This window comes from Rhinolophus ferrumequinum, chromosome 12 (assembly GCF_004115265.2).
Source record: "Rhinolophus ferrumequinum isolate MPI-CBG mRhiFer1 chromosome 12, mRhiFer1_v1.p, whole genome shotgun sequence".
Lineage (NCBI taxonomy): Eukaryota > Metazoa > Chordata > Mammalia > Chiroptera > Rhinolophidae > Rhinolophus > Rhinolophus ferrumequinum.
The window spans coordinates 82,874,226-82,890,950 of record NC_046295.1 but is presented as its reverse complement, the minus strand read 5'-3'; the positions used below and the strand labels follow the sequence as shown (position 1 = coordinate 82,890,950).

Genomic DNA, 16,725 nt, shown 5'->3' with positions numbered 1-16,725 from the left:
GCCCCACCCTCGCTGGGGGCTGTGTCCATCGCAAACGTGCAGCCACAAGACGAGGACCAGGCCAGCCAGGGAATTGGCCATGGCCCAGGCTGCTGGGGCCCAGGCAAGGTTGGGGGTCTCCTGCCACCATTGGTTCCATGCAGAGTAGGACTTGGTGGTGCCCTGGGTGAGGGAAGGGGGGTCAAGTCGCCGGCACCCAGGAGTATACCCGTCCAAACCCTGCAGCCCCTCCCCAGCCCAGAGCGGCCACCTGGCTGTTCAGGCCCCAAGCCCAAGGGCTCTCCTGGGCGCCTCTGCCTGCTCTCAGTCGGTCACCCCCGCCAGCTGCCCTCCCTCACACCGGCCTCTCCGACGGGCCCCAGCTCACCTCTGCCTCCCTCCCCCATGCCTCAATCCCACCTCAGCTCCCTCGGACCTGAGGCCTGGGGTGCTTGTCCCGGTCTCCGGGTGCACCCTCGTCCTCCCAGCCTGTGTAGTGTCCCCATGGCCATAGTTCCAGGCTTTAAACTACACATGACGGTGGCAAGGGTGCTGGCACGTGGATCCCAGTGGCCGGCCCCAATGTCACCAGGCTGCCTCCTCGTGTCCCTGTGTCTCTGGGACTCGCTCTTCCTCTGCCCACATGATTGAATGAAGGGAAATCCTGGGGTTGGTGCTAGGTTCTGGCAGATTCTGTGTGCTGTACGCGTACGGTGAGAGGGAGTAAGATCTGTGTCGTGGGTCCAGTAGCTGTCTGGGTCCGGGGACCCTGAGATGGCGAAGTGTACATTCCCCAGGAGCCCTCCGGGCTTGTGTGTCCCGGGGCACCCCTCTGCCTCTAAGCCTGCATCCCGAGGTCGTGTGCATGACTCAAAATTAAATCCCCTGAGTTAGTGGGAAGCAGACCCGGACGCCCAGTGAGGGGGTGGCCAGCACCCTCCAGTGTCACCACGAGTGAAAACCACGAGTGATGTCGGTTTCAGGTTGCGATTCCCACTCACTCCTGGAGCCCCCATGGCCCACCACTTAGACTGAAAGGGGGCGTCCTGCATCAGGCGGGCCGTTGGGAATGAGATGGGACCGTGATGGTGCACAGGTGTCCCAGTCGGCTCGAGCCGCGTAACAAGCACCCCGATGGCAGCTTAAACAGCACACACCATGTGTCAGTCTGGAGGCTGGGCGTCTCCCTCAGGGTGCCAGCATGGTGGGGGCCCTGGGGGGCTCTCCTGCTTTGCAGCTGCCCCCTGACTGTGTCCTCACAAGGTTGGGGTGGGGACACAGAGAGATGGAGTGAGGGTATTAATCCCATCAGGAGCCCCACCCTGTGAGGTCATCTGACCCTAGTCACCTCTCAAGGCCCCACCTCCTGGGGGTAGGGTCTCAACATGTGAATTTGGGGGACACAACATTTGGTCCGAAGGAGGCTGGCGAAGTGAAGTTAACACCAAAGGAGATGGAAGGCAAGCCTTCCTGGGATTCAGCGGTGCTATGATTTTAGTCCTTAAGCGTCCAGAGTGTCCCAGGACCCCTGGAGAGGGAGCCTGCTTCAAGCTCCCCGTGCCCCCTCCAGACTGGCTGAGGTACCTGGTGGGTGGAGGCCAGTCCCACAGGAAAGGGAGCTGTGCAGGGTCACACAGCTAATTGGGGGAGCTTCAGGAGGAGGGAGTCTGTAGTGCTTTGAATTCTGTCTCCCCAAGAAATTCATGTCCACCTGGAACCTCTGGACGTGACCTTATTTGGAAGTAGGGACTTTGCAGGTATGACTAAGGTAATGACGCAGATGAGTTGATCCTGGCGCAGGGTGGGCGCTAACCCCCCCGGCGGGCTTGTTACACGAAGGGGAGAGGGCACAGACTGAGCTGGCAGGGATGGGGCCCCCAGGCGCTGGGAGAGGCAGGCAGCACCCGCCCCTAGAGCCCCTAGAGCCCCCGGAAGGCAGCCTGGCCCAGCCCACACCTGGATTTCTGAATTCTGGCGTCAGAACTGAGAGAATGAATTGCTGCTGTTTTAAGGTTCTGTCTGTGGTAGTTGTTACGGCAGCCCCAGGACACTGACAGCCCCCCGTCAGAGGGTATAATTGTGGTGGCGGGGCGACCCCAACAAGCTGGAGCCCTAGTGATCTGGCGCCTGCCTCCTCCTCTGGTCACTAAGGAAGATTCCAGCTTGGGCCTGCAGGGTGGTCACTGCCCTTGTCAGGTGGGACCCTCAGGCAGCCGAGGGTGGACAGCCTGTGAATAATATGGCCCGTCCTTTTGCTGGGCTGTTTTCCTGGGCAGGTCCTCAATTGATTGAAAATATGCTCAAAAGCGGAAATGTTGGAAAAGAGAGACCCCCTCCCACTGGCCGCGGGAGCTGGAGTCGGGGAGCAGGGTTGCCGCCCCCAGCCAGGGAACAATGGTGACAGGCTGGAAGGATCACACCAAGGGGGCGGGTGCCTCCGTCCTTCATGACCTTGACCCCTCAAGAGCCCAGGAAGGAGACCCAAGGAGCACAGCTCCAGTGGGGCTGCTCCCCGTGAGCCCCCCAAGGGTGGCAAGGGGTGAGGCAAAGGCCTGCAGGAGTGTAGGGGGGACAAGAGCAGCTGGGAAGGTATTTGGGCTGGCCTGCGGGCTCGGCCAGGTGCAGGCTATGCAGGGGGAGGCTGAGGGGTTAGACGTGGACGCCCCCAGCTCCTCTCCATGGCTCTGTGGTGGGGGGCTCCCCAGCCTGGAGGGGCCCTGGCCAGCCCCCTGTGTCTCGGTCCCTTCTGGCTGCACCCTCAGCCCCAGGCCCGTTGGGGTTCGAGTCCTGGGCCCCCTTTCTCCTCACCCCCATTCCGAACCTCAGTGGGCCCTTCAGCAAGTGGCCATCTCAGGGGTTTTGACAGAGCAACCTGAGGTCACCTCTGGAAGGAGAAACATCCACCCGCCCACCCCCCCACCCGTCCCCCACAACCTGGGAGCCTCAGACCTTGCTGAGCCTGCCTGGCCCGACCCCCACCCGGCTGACCAGAGGCTCGGTCTTGTGGGCCTCTCTCCCCACCCTCTTGTTTGCCAGTTTTGCTGTTGTTCTAGGGGACCCATCCAGTCATTCACCAGGGCCCAGTCAGAGGGACCCCACGAGCCCGGTGTCCCCTTCCAGACGGGAGGGCGGCCAAGGACTCCACCCATGCCTGGCTGTAATGCCCTTGGGGGCCTGTGGCACCAGGGCCCTGGCAGCCCCCCTCGTGTGGGGCCGGCACTCCACACACCAGCCCTCTCTTGTCCCTCTGGATCCTCTGGGCAGGAAATGGGGTGCACAGTGGGGAGGTGTCAGGATTAGCCCAGGCTGAGGACAGCCAGGCAGGGTCCAGGACCCTTCTCAGGTTGGCTGGATGTCGACCCTCCAAAGATGTCCAGCCCTAATCCATGGGACCTGGGGATGTGACCTCATGTGGCAGACTTTGCAGACGTGATCAGGTTGAGGACTTGGAGGTAGGAAGGTTGTCCTGGTGTGCCCTAAATGCCATCACAGTGATTGCCTCGTTTCCATCTGGGGTAGAAAGCAGACCAAGGAACCTCAAGGTCAGGAGGCCCTGCTCACCCCCAGCTAGTGGCCAGGCCGGCCCCCCCCCCCGCCCCTCAGTGGGAAGTAAGCCTCCCACAGGAAGCACAGATTTTGAGGGGTGATTATGGGGCATCTCCCAAGACTCACGCCCTTCACGGGAGGGGGCAGGAGGCGGCAGAGTGTCCTCACCAGAACTCAGGGAGCCCAGGGGGTGCCAGGTGATTAGAGAGCCCGCAGGTGAGGGAGTGAGGAGTCTGGGTCTGGGGAGCCAGGGTGGTAGTGCCGGGGGGTGGGGAGCATAGACCTGGCTTGGGGCACACGTTGCCGTGGCCACCAGCACGTCCGTCATACTTGTTCAGTGCAGGAAAACGGTGTTGTGTCCTGCGAGTAGGATTCACAAACTCCTTGTACTCGGGGGTGACCCCCGAGACCTCCACCCTGATCCCCAGGACAGTGAGATGTCACCCAGGATTACAGTGGATTATACCGTGTTGGGGCCGGACTGCATCCCTCCAAAATTCGCCTGTTGGGCCCCTAACCCCAGCACCTCAGAACGCGGCCTTACCTTACAGGTAATTAAGTGAACAGAGGTCATTAAGGTGGTCTTAATCCAGTGTGACTGGTGTCGAAAAAGTGGGAAATTTGGAGATAGAGTTGCAGAGGGGAGACATTCAGTCCAAGCCGAGGAGAGGCCTGGGGCCGACCCCTCACGGCCTCAGGATAACCAGCCCTGCCCTGGGCCTCTGGCCTGCAGGATGTGGGACGACAAATGTGTGCTGTTTAAGCCGCCCGGCTGTCTGTGGCTTTGCTACAGCAGCCCAAGGAAGCTTATACACATAGCAAAAGGGACTTCGCAGTACAATTAAGGTAACCAATCAGTGGATTCCGAGTTATCCAGAGGAGATTGCCCCTGTGGGCTCAGTCTAAACCCAGGAGCCCTGTGGAGGCAGAGCCAGTTCTCTGGCTGGAAGCGGAAGACTCGAGGCCCAGGGGTTTTGCGATGCCATTGCTGGCCTAACAGATGGAGGCGCCAGGTACCGAGGAATGAGGGCGACCTTTAGGAACTGAGCCACTGACAGCCAGCAGAAAACAGGGACCTCAGTGCCGCAGCCACCAGGACCTGCCAGAGACTGATGAGTGTGGAGCCAAGTCGTCCCAGAGCTCCAGCTGGGAGCCCCGAGCTGCCCACTGAAAGCCAAGCTCAGCAGCACCGAGAGAGCACGGTGCGGCTTTAAGCTGCGAAGATGTGGAGGTTTGTTACGCGGCGGAGAAAGCGAACGCACCAGGCCTGGGTCCTGCCGAACATCCTGCCGTCTCCACGTGTCTGCCTGCCTCTCCGTGGGCCGGTCCCTTTTTCCTTTGCCTCCAGTAATCCTTGTCAACCAGATGTGGGGCCTGAAGGCCTGGTGGGCCAAACCTCAATGATTTAGGCGAGAGAGCATTTTAAGTGCCACTGGCCTCCGTGTGGCCTCATGTCCTGGTTGTTCCTCCATTAGAGATGGCCAGATGGACACCCTTCCATGGGGCCGTCATGCTCCCCACTTGTCACCTCAAGGGACCCGTCATCATGTGCACATCAATCCCAGCCCCCATGGAAGGTCCTCACTGAGCCCCACGGGCCGCCTTTGCTGTTCTGTGTCCCCGTGTATCAGCCGTACCCTTCTAGCAGGAGCGCTAGCATGTACCCACAATGCAATTCCTGCTGGAAAGCTGGAAAACACGCCCCACCCTGCCTTTCTCTTTACTCGCCAGCTTTCAAAGTGGGGCAGCCTGGAACAGGGACCACTGCGGGCGGTTTTTCCCTGGATTCCTCTTTCTGGGTACCCTGTATTGACCCGTGGAGCTACACCACGTGTGGGAGGCTGAACGGTGCCCCCCAAAGATGTCCGTGTCCTAACCCCGGGACCTCTGGATATGTTACGTTAGGTGGCAGGAGGGACTTTGCAGATGTGAAGGGTCCTGAGATGGGGAGGACCCCATCTTGGCGGGGCCCCTGTAGTCGCGGGAGGGCTGGAGTCAGAAGGGAGACCAGAAGCAGAGGTAGGAGTGACGGAGGAAGGGGCCCAGCCAGGGCAGGCAGACACCTCCAGGAGGAGCCCCCACCCACACTTCATAGATTTTAGGTCTCTCATCTCCAGGACTGGAAGATAATAAATTTGTGTTGTTTTTAAGCCACTCAGTTCCTGGTAATTTGTTACGTAGCCGGAGGGAATGCATATACCATATTTTAGTGACCACCCCTGCTGATGCTCAGTTGTCCCTGTCTGGATCATAGGGACCCTGCCAGCTAGATTCAGTACCCTGTCTTCCTGTTGTGTTTTCATTGTGGTCAGACACACATAACACTGACCATCTCAGCCACGTTTCGGTGCCACCTCCGTGGCATTAGGCGCAGTCACACGTTGTGCGGCCACCACCTCCATCATCTCCAGGCTTTCTCGTCTCCGCAAATTGGAACTCTGTCCCCAATAAACACTCACTCCCCACCCGTCCCCTCGCCCCGGCCCCCATCTACTTCCTGTCTCTGAATCTGACTCCTCTGGGGACCTCCTGTGAGGGGGTCCTGCAGGGTTTGTCCTTCTGGGACTGGCTCGTTTCACTGAGCAGTGTCCTCAGGGTCCATCCATGTGGTAGCGGGTGTCAGGACCTCCTTCCTTTTCAGGACTGAGTGACGTTCCCCTGTAATCACTAGCATTGTCTGGTGGGCACTTTGAGAATGTAACTGACTCCCTATTTGTGCCTCCCGTCCCCATCTCAATCTCAGGGTGTCACCAGCCACCCATTTCCTCACCCTGGTCTACCCGTTCCCATCCAGTCCTGCAGGAAGCTTGGCTAGTTTCCCCTTCAAACACACCTTGGACGCCTGTCCACTCCTTGGCTCAGCTGGCAGTCCCACTCTGCATAGAGGAGACAAAATGACCACCCCTCCCACAGGAAATACTCGACTTTCTATGACAAAAGCAGATGATTGTTTTCAAAGTGAATCAAACCTTTCATAAATGGTGCAGCCACCAGCTGAAAAGGCTGCCCCACCCCACTCAGCTGTAACCAATGCTGGCAGTTGGCTGGTGGTCTTTCCATACACGGTCGCGGCAGTTCTCACCACATCTCTCCATACAAAATGTTGGGCATCTTGCCTGTCACGTGACTCTGACCCTGGACCTCAGACGCCATTGGTACCTGAGGACAGACGGCACTCAGCTAGGAACGGAAAAGACACCTGCATTTGTGTGACCAAGCCCGGGTCTGAGCCTTCCGGTGGATGGATGTGACGCGTCTGCCACCCTGAGCCCCCTGAGACGGCTGTGGTTTGCCACCATTGCTCCAAGCACACAAGCACCGTGTTCTCTTTGTGAAGCCTGGGCAGATCCCCAGGGGTCCCGCAGCCTGAGACGCCCTCTTGCAGCTCCCTGCACCTCCTGTGCATTGACATTGACAGACACATGGACGGGCCTCGGCGTTGCCCTGTGGGTGGGCGGCACCCCTGGGCTGTGCAGGGCACTGCCCGTGCCAGTGGTCCTGCTCGCTCTGTGTCTCAGCCTCTCACAGGGTGTGTCTCCGCACCAGCAGCCCGAGACACTGCCAGCGCTCATTCTTTGCAGCTGCTGCCCTGTGTCGTCACAGGAGGGGCGAGCAGTGGACGCCACCTGCCTGCCCCCTCTGCCCCGGGCAGGCAGGGGCAAACACCTCGTCTCTCGGGCAGATACAGGTCATGAACCTCGGTCAGGGAAATGCACGTGTGTTTGCCGCGACCACCAATAGCCCAGCGATGTCTGGGGAGGGGCTAGGCAGGAGCTGGTTGTTCTGAGGCCCACCTTCTTCCCACAGACCTTCCGTAAGTGCCAGGCCCTCCCTGGTGGCTGGTGGATCACTAGTGGGGTGAAGAAACAGGCAGGCCGTGCAGGCTGGAGCTTCCGGTCCGGCGAGTCAGGAGGGCTTGGAGCCCCTGGCGGCTGTTGAAGACAGCTGTGACTCGTTGAGTCTCCTCCCAGCTGGGCTCCAGGGCAGGCAGACCAGGAGCTAGTCCTCCCAGCACCAACACCTGTTACCTGGCCGTTAGTTACCTCCCAGGCCTCGGACCTTGTCTGTGAAATGGAAGGAGCTGGGCAGAAAATAATGTAGAAGCGAGAAACGAGGCTCCATCAGCCAGTGGTGGTGGGAGTTCTTGCTCCTCTCCTAACTGTCTGGTCTCCTGGGAAAGCCACTTCTTTCCTCAGAGCCTCGTCTTCCCCACCTCGCAAAAGGGACACAAATCTGCACTGCCTCCTGGTGTGCGCGTTCATTGAGCCGGCCAGTGCCTGCCACTGTCTGCAGACCAGCATTCCACCAAACAGCTTCCCCCACGGCTGGGATCGCTTGCCGACACCGAGCAGAGCCTGGCTTATGGGCATGGATAAAGGAATGCCCATGTGGGCTCACTGATAGCTTTGAGGGGAGGGAATGGGGTCGGGGGACCCTGAGTGCCTGCAGGGGGGAGGACAGATAGCAGTTTCCCAACCTGGGCAGGCAGCAGAGCAGGGGCTGACAGGTGGTCTCTGAGCAGGGATTCTGAGCACCACCTGGACCCCCGGGCCCAGAGGCGGTGTGAGTTGGGCACATGGCCCAGCACCAATGCGGAGGTGAATGGCCAAGAGCCACCAGCTGTCACCGCGCCACTCTTCCCGTCATTAGGATTATTACTACTACTTCCGTTACAAGGCAGCCCCTAGCAGCCGCGGGGCGCTGCGACCCCCTCCCGCATGGGGCGTCCTTTGCGCTGGGGGCCTCTTGGGGTGGGGAAGGCTATGAGCCTGGGCGTTCCCTGCCTGCGGCGGCGCGGGGTGGGGGAAGCGGCCGCCTCCCCTCAGCTTTCCAGCACCCGCTCCCCTATCCCTCCCTCTGGCCGTTCCACTGCGGCGGCAACGCGGGGAGGGCGCGAGGTGGTGCCGAGATGGTAGCGCCCGGCGCCGCCCCCGCCTCTCGCCGCCACCGCCGCCGAGCGCTCCCGCAGGATGGCGCGGGCCAAGCTGCCGCGCTCGCCGTCCGAGGGCAAAGCGGGCCCAGGGGGCGCCCCGGCCGGCGCCTCGGCCCCCGAGGAGCCGCACGGGCTCAGCCCTCTGCTGCCGGCCCGCGGCGGGGGCTCCGTGGGCAGCGACGTGGGCCAGAGGTAGGGGCGGGGGCACCGCCGCGGGGAGGGGCTTTGCATCCCCGCCGCTTGCATCCTGCACTGGCTCCGCTGGGCTGCACCTGCCTGGTTGCCTGCAGCCCCGAGAAGTGGGGGATGGCCGGGGTCTCCCCTCCGAACTCCCACCCAAGCGCCCTGACCACCCAGTGTGTCTCCAGGCCGCTTTGGGGACCCTGCTCTCCCCTGCTCTTAGAGGCTGAGTAGAATGGGCCTGCAGGTAACACTGGAGGGGAGAAAGGAATGGGGACCTGGGCGTTGTGCCGTGTGGCTCAGTGACCCCAGTCTGAGCCTTGTCCCACTGGAGACCACACTCATGTTGCTTCCAGTGGCTGCTTGAGGGGAGGCAGGGCTGGCATCTGTGTCCCCACTTCAGAGGTGAACAGTGTGAGGCCCAGGGAGGCCAGGGACTGGTGGAAGGCTGCACAGCGGGTTGGAGCTTGTCAAGGCTCAGGCTCCCTGGCGCTAGCACTTGGAGCTGGTGGCCGCCAGGGTGCAGGAGGCAAGTTCCCTAGGAAAGGAGCCTGTCTGGGCAGGGGGCAGAGCCGACCCCTACCCGGCCCCTCTGTAGGTGTGGGCAAAGCCAGCACCCCCATTTCACTGATGAGGACACTGCGGCTGGGTCCACGGCACTAACACCAGCCAGCACCTTTCCTGTGTCGGGAGCCCTTCTAGAGGCTGCGGGGGAAATGGAGATGAATCACAGCTGCCCCGGTGTGGGCACACGTCGTGGGCACGACACCTGTGCCTGGCAGACAGAGGTGCAGGCTGGGTTGGGGCCTTTCTGGAGCACAGGGACATGGGCAGGGGGCTTCCAGGCAGAGGGAACTGGCAGGGCCAGAGCCTGGGGAGGGCTGACTGGCCATGTCAGGGCTGCAGTGGAGGGGAAGTGGCAGACACTTGGCCTGGCAGATGGCAAGACCCAGGGTGCCTGGGGAGCCTCTCCCCGGCCCCTCCCACCCAGCCACAGGCTGGCCAGTCCCTTCCTTGCCCTCACACCCTGTTTCCTGCTCCTCAAAGCCTCATGGGGGAAAGCGGCCAGCGGTGTTCCCATTGGCCGGAGTAGACTGCTAAGGCTGGACAGTAAGTGCCTCTAAGAGGCCCTCCAGCAGCTAGTGAGCAGCCCCTGGGCAGGAGGGAGGTGGGTGCTGGCCAAGGCCCTGGGGAACAGATTCCTCCGCTCTCCATCCTCTTCCTGGATGCTGGGGGAAAGAGGGGAGTGATTCCAGAGGCTCTGGTTACAGCCAGCCTGGCCCCTATGAGGGTCTGGCTCCCTGCACCGTCCAGTTCCGGCATCTGAGCCCGCAGTGCAGCATGGGAGTTGCAGCTGCCTGGACCCCTCCTCCACGAAGCCTGCCTCTCATCCTGTGCTGACCCTTCATGAGGGCGGCCTCACTCTGTCCCCCAGCAGCCCCTGAGGTGCAGGGTCCTTACCAGCCTCCTTTGCGGAGCAGAGAAGGGGGCTATCACAGCCTCCTGCCTCCTGGTGCCCTGCAGCTTCCCCGCCCCAGGCGCTGGACAGGTGCTGCAGACTTTTCTCTAGACAGCAGCAGTAGGGAGCCATGGCAGATTCCCAAGAAGAGGAGGACTCACAAGGAGGGAGATGGGTGCCCTCCGTCAGAGGAGCTGCTGTGGCCATAGCTCCTGCAGCTGCCCCCATCCCACATGCCTGGCTACCTTCCGGAGTCAGCCAGGGTCAGGACTCGCTGGGTCCAAGGTCCCCAGGTTGGCCGCACCCCTGCTGGGAAGGCAGTGAGCAGAAGGAGGGGTCTCCACTGCCCTTGGTGGACGGAGCCACAGGGAGGTGCCTGCTATGCCCAAGCCCCCGACGCCTGCTATGCCCGAGCTCCAGACGCACCACCCCTCTGTCTTTTGGATGCTGTGGGCCTCACCTCCCCCGAGCCTGGGCTCCCTGGGCTTGGAGCCCATGGGTCTTCTCCTTCCTTCTCTGCCCCACCCCTACAGTGCGAGGTTAGAAGGCCTGACCTGGGTAAGGGTGATGAGATCATTGAGAGCTTTTGAGCAAAAGAGCCCAGTGAGGGAGGGGCTGGCCATGTAGTGAACTCCCCAGGTGGGTCAGGCTGGGCTGCTGCCACTTCATGCCCCCAGCAACCCTGGAGCTGGATGGCCTGGCCCGTCCCGGGGTCTGCCACCCAGCCTCACACCTGGCTGGGGCCCCAGTGCCAGGTGCGCTGACCTGGAAGGAAGGACTAAGTGGAGGGGTAGGGTGGGCAGGCAGGTGGGGCTGGAGAAGAAGGGCCTGGCTCCTCAGCTGCCCCACGGTCTGGGTTCTGCCCCAAGTGAGGGGCTCCTTGGTGTACTGTTGGAGGGTACCCCTGGGGGAGAGTGGCAGGCATGGCAGTGGCCTTGGCGGGCTGGAGAGTGCTCGGGAAGGCTGAGTTTGGGGTACCTGGAAGCACAGCAGGGGAAGAGCCTCAGGCCAGGGAGTGGGAACCCTCATGTGGGTGTGGATGGGCCCTTGGGGAGGTGAGGAGCAGGAAGCCAGGGGCCAGGACAGAACTCTGAGCTTCCATGGGAGGCAGCAGGCAGAGCTCAAGGGGGTCCTCGGGGCAGGAAGAGGGAAAGAGGGGTCCACAGGAGGAGGGGAGGATGGAGGAGTGGATGCCATCACAGGTGAGGCCAGTGAGCTCGGCCATCAGGCTGTTTGAGCATGGCCCCCTCCACCCCCACACGTCTCCTACCCCTGCCATCCCCACCCCCTGCCATCGGGTAGTTTCAGGGGTGGGGCTCACTGACCCAGGACCCTTCGTCAGAGGGAACATCCATCAGAGGAGGGGGGCTTCCTCAGAGCTGGACTCACCGGAGGGTTTGGGGAGAAGGGAGGAACAAAGGCCCAGAGGTGGGGTGTGGCCTAGGGAGGAGGCCTGGTGGAGGTGGGCGGGGCCTGGCTTGCAGGGGCGGAGCCTGATGGAGACTGGGCGGGGCCTGGGAGGAGTGAGGCTGGCACAGGTGGTGCGAGGGCCCCGGCTGGGCAATGGAATCAGCTTGAGCCCTAGGCTGGAGCTGCAGAGAGTTGCCAGGGGGCCAGCTTGACCTTCCAGGACCCCCTCTGAACCTGACTGCATCTCTGTCCACTGAGGACAGGCCTGGAGGGTCAGGTCGCATCTAGGGGCTTCTGGAAACCATGGGGGCTGGGGAGGGGAGGGGAGCAAGGGCTGCAAGAAGCACCCCTCACCTGCCAGCTCCCCACTTGGCCAGCCCAGAACCATCTGTCCACTTTGCTCTGCGGCCGAGCGGGCCCACTCTGCATGCCCACACCTGGCCTAAGGCGTGCTCTGAGCACACAGACCTCTCCATCCCACACCTGCCTCCCCGCCCCCATGCTCTGAGCCCAGCACCCAGCCTCTGGTCTCAGGCGCTGCTCTCCCAGAACTCCTGCTGTTAATGTCCCGTGTCAGCGGTGACCTCAGGCCTGTCAGAGTTCAACTGCGGTTGAACCCCGCCCCCACCCCAAGTCCATGCCCCCTGGTACCCTAGGTTCAGGAGATGGTCCTGGGGCTGCTCCCACTGGGCCCCCTCCTCCCTGCAGGTCCATACCTACACGTGGCCCCTCCCCTCCAGGAAGCTGGACAATCTCCACGTGCTGAGTCTTCTCTCCGGTCAGCCCCCCTCACCCCTTCACCTACTCTCTCTTGGTGAGTTCCTGGTCCCGCTGCCATGGGCTGCGGTCCTGTCAGGCTCCTGCCACCCCCTGATGCAGCTGTCACTTCACCTCAGAGCTGGGGCAGCACCCGGGCCAGTCCAAGAGAACCTGAGCCCAGCAAACAAGCTATCTTCCAGAAGCTCCCAGCGACCCCAGCCCTGACTTCCCAGCCCCACACCCCACCCTGGCAAGACCTGGCCCACCCAGGCACCAGGAGCTGGTCTCATGTGCCTGCGACCCCACCCTTGCAGGCCGGCCCCCTCCTCCCTGCTGTGGCCTCTTTAGGAAGGCAGTGGTCCTCCGTGACCCTTGGTTTCCTCTTCTGCAAAATGCCTGCTCTGAGGATTACGAGAGGGCCCTGTCATCCTCTGGAAGAGCTGGCCCATGCCTGCATCATCAGCAGAGTGGCCCCTGCCCAGCCCCCACCCAGGCCAGTACTCAGAGCTGCTGGGCTCTCCCACCAGCCTCTTCCCTCTGTCACAGGCCACGCCCACCGTCTCAGTCTAGAGAATCCTGGGCCAGGCCCAGTGGAGGGGGTGCACCTGAGGGTCCCCCAAGAAGCATCAGGTCCCCACCTGGGCCTGTGCTGAGGAGCAGGGCGGGTGGTGCCGTGGCCCACAGAGGGCAGGGGAGTGGAGGGGAAGTTGGCAGTCTTGTAGACCCGAGCCCTGGCTGTCGCATCTAGCCAGGTGGCCCCGTGCAGGGACTGCCCCTTGCTGCCATCAGCTTCCTGGGTGTAAAGTCGGGCTAATCATGCCCCTTCCTGGACACCGGGGTCACTTGGTGCCTGGGTGGGCTTGCAGAGGAGTAGTGACAGAGCATTTGTCAAGCCCGCCAATCAGCTGTTGCTCGCTTGGCTGGAGGCAGGTGGCGCAGTCCTCTGCGCAGGCATCTGAGGTGCGGCCATCACGCCATCCAGCATGCGCTGGCACCACCACGCCCTGTGCTTTCTCGGGCACTGAGGGGGGCCAGGGCCGGTCAGAGTGTGGGCTCCTCCCGCCGGCCTGGGGGCTCCAAGGGGCAGGGGTGTGTGTGCATGGGCGTACCGTACCCTCTTCCCTTGGACCCTGCCTGGAGCCTCCCTGCTTGCCTGTGCCACCTCCTGGTCCAGGAGTCCAGGCCCCTCTCCATCAGCTCATCTTCCACATTGACCTGTCTGCTCCGTGTCTGTCTCCAGGCTTCATGTGGAAGATTTCAGCCTGGACTCCTCTTTGTCTCAGTAAGTGCTCTGCAGGGGAGGGGACACACAAGTGTCCTCGCACCGCAGCGGACCCTGGGAGAAGGGCAGCTCGGCTGTGCTAGCCCTGAGGGACAGTCCAGTCTCCCCACACCACCAGCCTTGCAGCCCGAGGGCAGGGGCGGGGTGTGGTGGCCAGCAGCCCCCTGCAGTGTATTGCTGGGCCTGGGGGTGGGGCGAGGTTGGGGACAGGATGGTGGGTGGTCCCCCGGGGTGGAGCGCAGGAGTAGGAAATGGGCTGTCCAGAGGCAGATACCCCCCGGCCCCCTACAGTGGTGGCCAGAGGGTAGGATCCAGGAGACCCACCTTGTTGCCTATATGAGGACAGCCAGGCAGATGACGGCTTCAGCCCACCTGGGCTCCTTCGCAGGGCCAGGCCCTCAGGTGCTTTTCCTGCCTTCAGTAAAGATTTAGGCAGAGGTTGGTCTTGAGGTGGGGCCCAGAGTCCCCTCGGAGCGCCCAGGTCCCAGTGCATTCCCGGGAGAGAGCCCCACCTGCTCAGACCCACCGCCTTCCGTGTGGTCACCGAGTGGGGCCTCATTAGTAGTTTCATGATTAAGATTGCCGTCAGCAGCCACGTTCCCTGCTCCCTCGGTGATGCCAGCCGTGACTCCAGGGCTGGGCCACACACTGGACTTCGGTCTTCCGGCCACGTCTCCCGGGTGCAGTGAGATGGAAGGTGCCTCCACCATTGGCAGGGCCCCCCAGCTCCACCCCGGGCTCCCCAGGAATGGGTCAGGCCTGTGGGAGGGAGTGGACGGTCTGCAGCTGCCCGAGGGCAAGGCTGTGGGTCCTGCTGTCCCAGAGTTGTCATGGAGCAGACGTTCCTGGGCCCTTGGAGGCCCAAGGAGGCTCGCCCTGGCCCCTGGCCCAGCGGGGAGGTGCCAGAATAAGGACCCGCTGGGACGTGTGTGCTGTGGTTGCCCTGGTGCTGCCATTGGGGGGAGTGGCGCAGGCCAGGTCATCTGTTGTTTTGAGAAGTCGCTGCCCACCCTCCCTTTCCTCAGTTTCGCAGTCGGCTCTGTCCCCACAGGTACTGAGGAGGTTGACCAACAAGAACGGAGGTGGGGGTGAGGGTGTCTGTGGTGGCAGGCTAGCCTGGAACAGCAGGTGGCCCCAGGAGCTAGCCTGTGGCAGGGGGCCAGGAGCTAGACGACAGCCTTGCACCCCCTTCCAAGTGGCACCCCTTTGAGGTGGATCCAGACCCCTGATGAGCGTCTGGGGGGATGGGGAGAGGAGGGATGTCCCCAGTAGGGGTCTCTTCTGACGCCCCCACCAGCCTCCCACAGGGGAGGCTGCAGGCTTGGGCTGGGGGTGGGGCGCCAAGTGGCCTTCACACCCCACACCCCACAGCCCCTCGCCCCCAATACTCTGTGCCTCCAGCCCAGCTCTTTGCTGGCCCACCCATAGGACACGGGGCTGCATGAGGGAGGGGCGGGGGGCACACCTATCTGTTCTTGCCTGGGCCCCTGGGCTGCTCACAGGCTCTGCCAGGTCTCAGAATAGCCGGCTGCAGCTTAGTGCCGGGCCTGGGTCCCTTTGCCGCTGGCTCTGTGGGCTAGTGAGTGGAGCCCCAGGCACCTGCCAGAGTCACCAGCAGCGGCGACAGACTGAGGGAGGGAGGCAGGCTGACCTCGGCCCCATGTGAGTGCATGGCTGCCATGGCCTGGAGGGTGGGCCGGCCCCCGCCGTGTGCCCGGTGCCTGGCCCTGTGCTTACAGCTTCCTGGCACAGGCCATCTACGCCAGAGCCGCCTGCCAGGAGTCCCTGAACAGCCTGCCAGTCAGCCTGCGGGGCAGCAAGGAGAGCTGCGCCCCCGGCCTCCACGCGGCCCCCTCGTCACTGGGTGACCGCCCTTGCCTGGCAGGTCCCATCCTGGTGGGGGGTGTGCACACAAGGGGCCTCCTCAGGTCCACCAGGTGTGGGCAGGACCCCAGGCGCAGGCAGGCAGCAGGCCTGGGCTGCACCCAGGGCCGGGGCCACTAGAACACAAGCTTAATTTCTCCATCGTCACAGCACCCCCTGCCAGGCACCCTATAACACCCAGGACAGGCGGTCCCTGTCACTGCCTGGTCCCCAGGTGAGGAGGCCGAGGCTCAGACAGGTGCAGGGTGCTGAGCGGCAGGGCAGGTGAGGGGCAGGCCCAGGTCTGGCCGCTGACAGCCAGGCCGGACCATCCGTGGAGAGCCCTGGGGGCTGCCGGTCCGGGCGGTGTCCAAAGGGCTCTGCATCAGCTGGGGCTGCCCAGCACCCACCAGGCTTGGGCCAAATCATGCCCATCACCTTACATGTGCTTCAGGGCAAAAGGCTCGTTAGTAATTAACGTTCTGTGGTGGTGCTACAGGAGCGGGTGGCCACGGCTCATGAAGAATTAAAAGTGAAGAGGGTTTTGAGCATCCCTGGCTCTGCGGCTCGACCTCATGGGCCCAGGTCTGCGCCCGGAGAGCGCCTCCCTCTGCAGGTGGACACTGCCTCTGAGGCCGAGGGGGTCCACACCCACCTGGGCGAGGGGCCAACAGCCAGCCAGCACTCACCCCATTGAGGGGTGACTCCGGATTCCCCTGGGGCACGGGGAGGGGCCAAGGGGTCTGGAAGAGAAGGCCGGTTGGAAGGGGGGTTGAGATCGGGGTTGGGGTCCCTGGGGAAGGAGCTGGGAGGGTCCCTGGCAGAGGAACCAGGAGGAGCCAGCCACTGGGGGCTTCCCGGCCTTTGCCTCAGTTTCCCAGCTCTGGGCTCAGTGGGGAGGGGGGGTGATGGCATAGGAGAGAGGGCCAAGTGGGGCCAGATAAGGGCTCTGTGTGGGGCATCCTGAGTGTAGGGGCAGAGTGGGGAGACCCCTCCACTCAGGCTTGGCTGTGACAGGGCAGGAGAGTGTTGGGGAGGGTGTGTTTCTGAGCTGGGTGTCCTGGGGCCCGTGTGTCCCTTGGGGACACCATGGGCTCCACTATGGGGCATCTGCCCCCGTGAGCTGACCAGACGGGGCCCAGGTCCAGCCTGGCTTGTCTGAGCCCCACCTTCATTTGACCAACTCCTCTGAGACCTGCTGGCATGTCCCCTGCCTCAGCTCCAGGTGGTGCCTACGGAGGGTGGGATTTAGGGGTTCAGAGGTGAGCTGGGAGGGTAGGGGAAAGCAGTCTGTGCTGGGGTGCAGTGGGAGTG

General features: G+C 62.8%; 1 protein-coding gene across 6 annotated transcripts in view; it reads left to right on the top strand.

Moving 5' to 3' along the window:
* The window catches only part of KCNT1 (potassium sodium-activated channel subfamily T member 1), a 64,860-nt gene that overhangs the window by 17,438 nt on the left and 30,697 nt on the right, over nt 1-16,725 (top strand). For 2 of the 6 annotated variants that reach the window (XM_033123159.1, XM_033123157.1), the window contains exons 1-2: nt 8,488-8,650; nt 13,507-13,548. The exons of 3 other annotated variants lie outside the window; for them this stretch is intronic. In XM_033123159.1, the coding sequence (XP_032979050.1) occupies nt 8,496-8,650; nt 13,507-13,548 (197 nt within the window). In that variant the 5' untranslated portion in view covers nt 8,488-8,495. Of the gene's footprint in view, nt 1-8,487; nt 8,651-13,506; nt 13,549-16,725 lie in introns of those variants that run through there. One more of the 6 variants, XM_033123158.1, reaches the window with a different exon arrangement.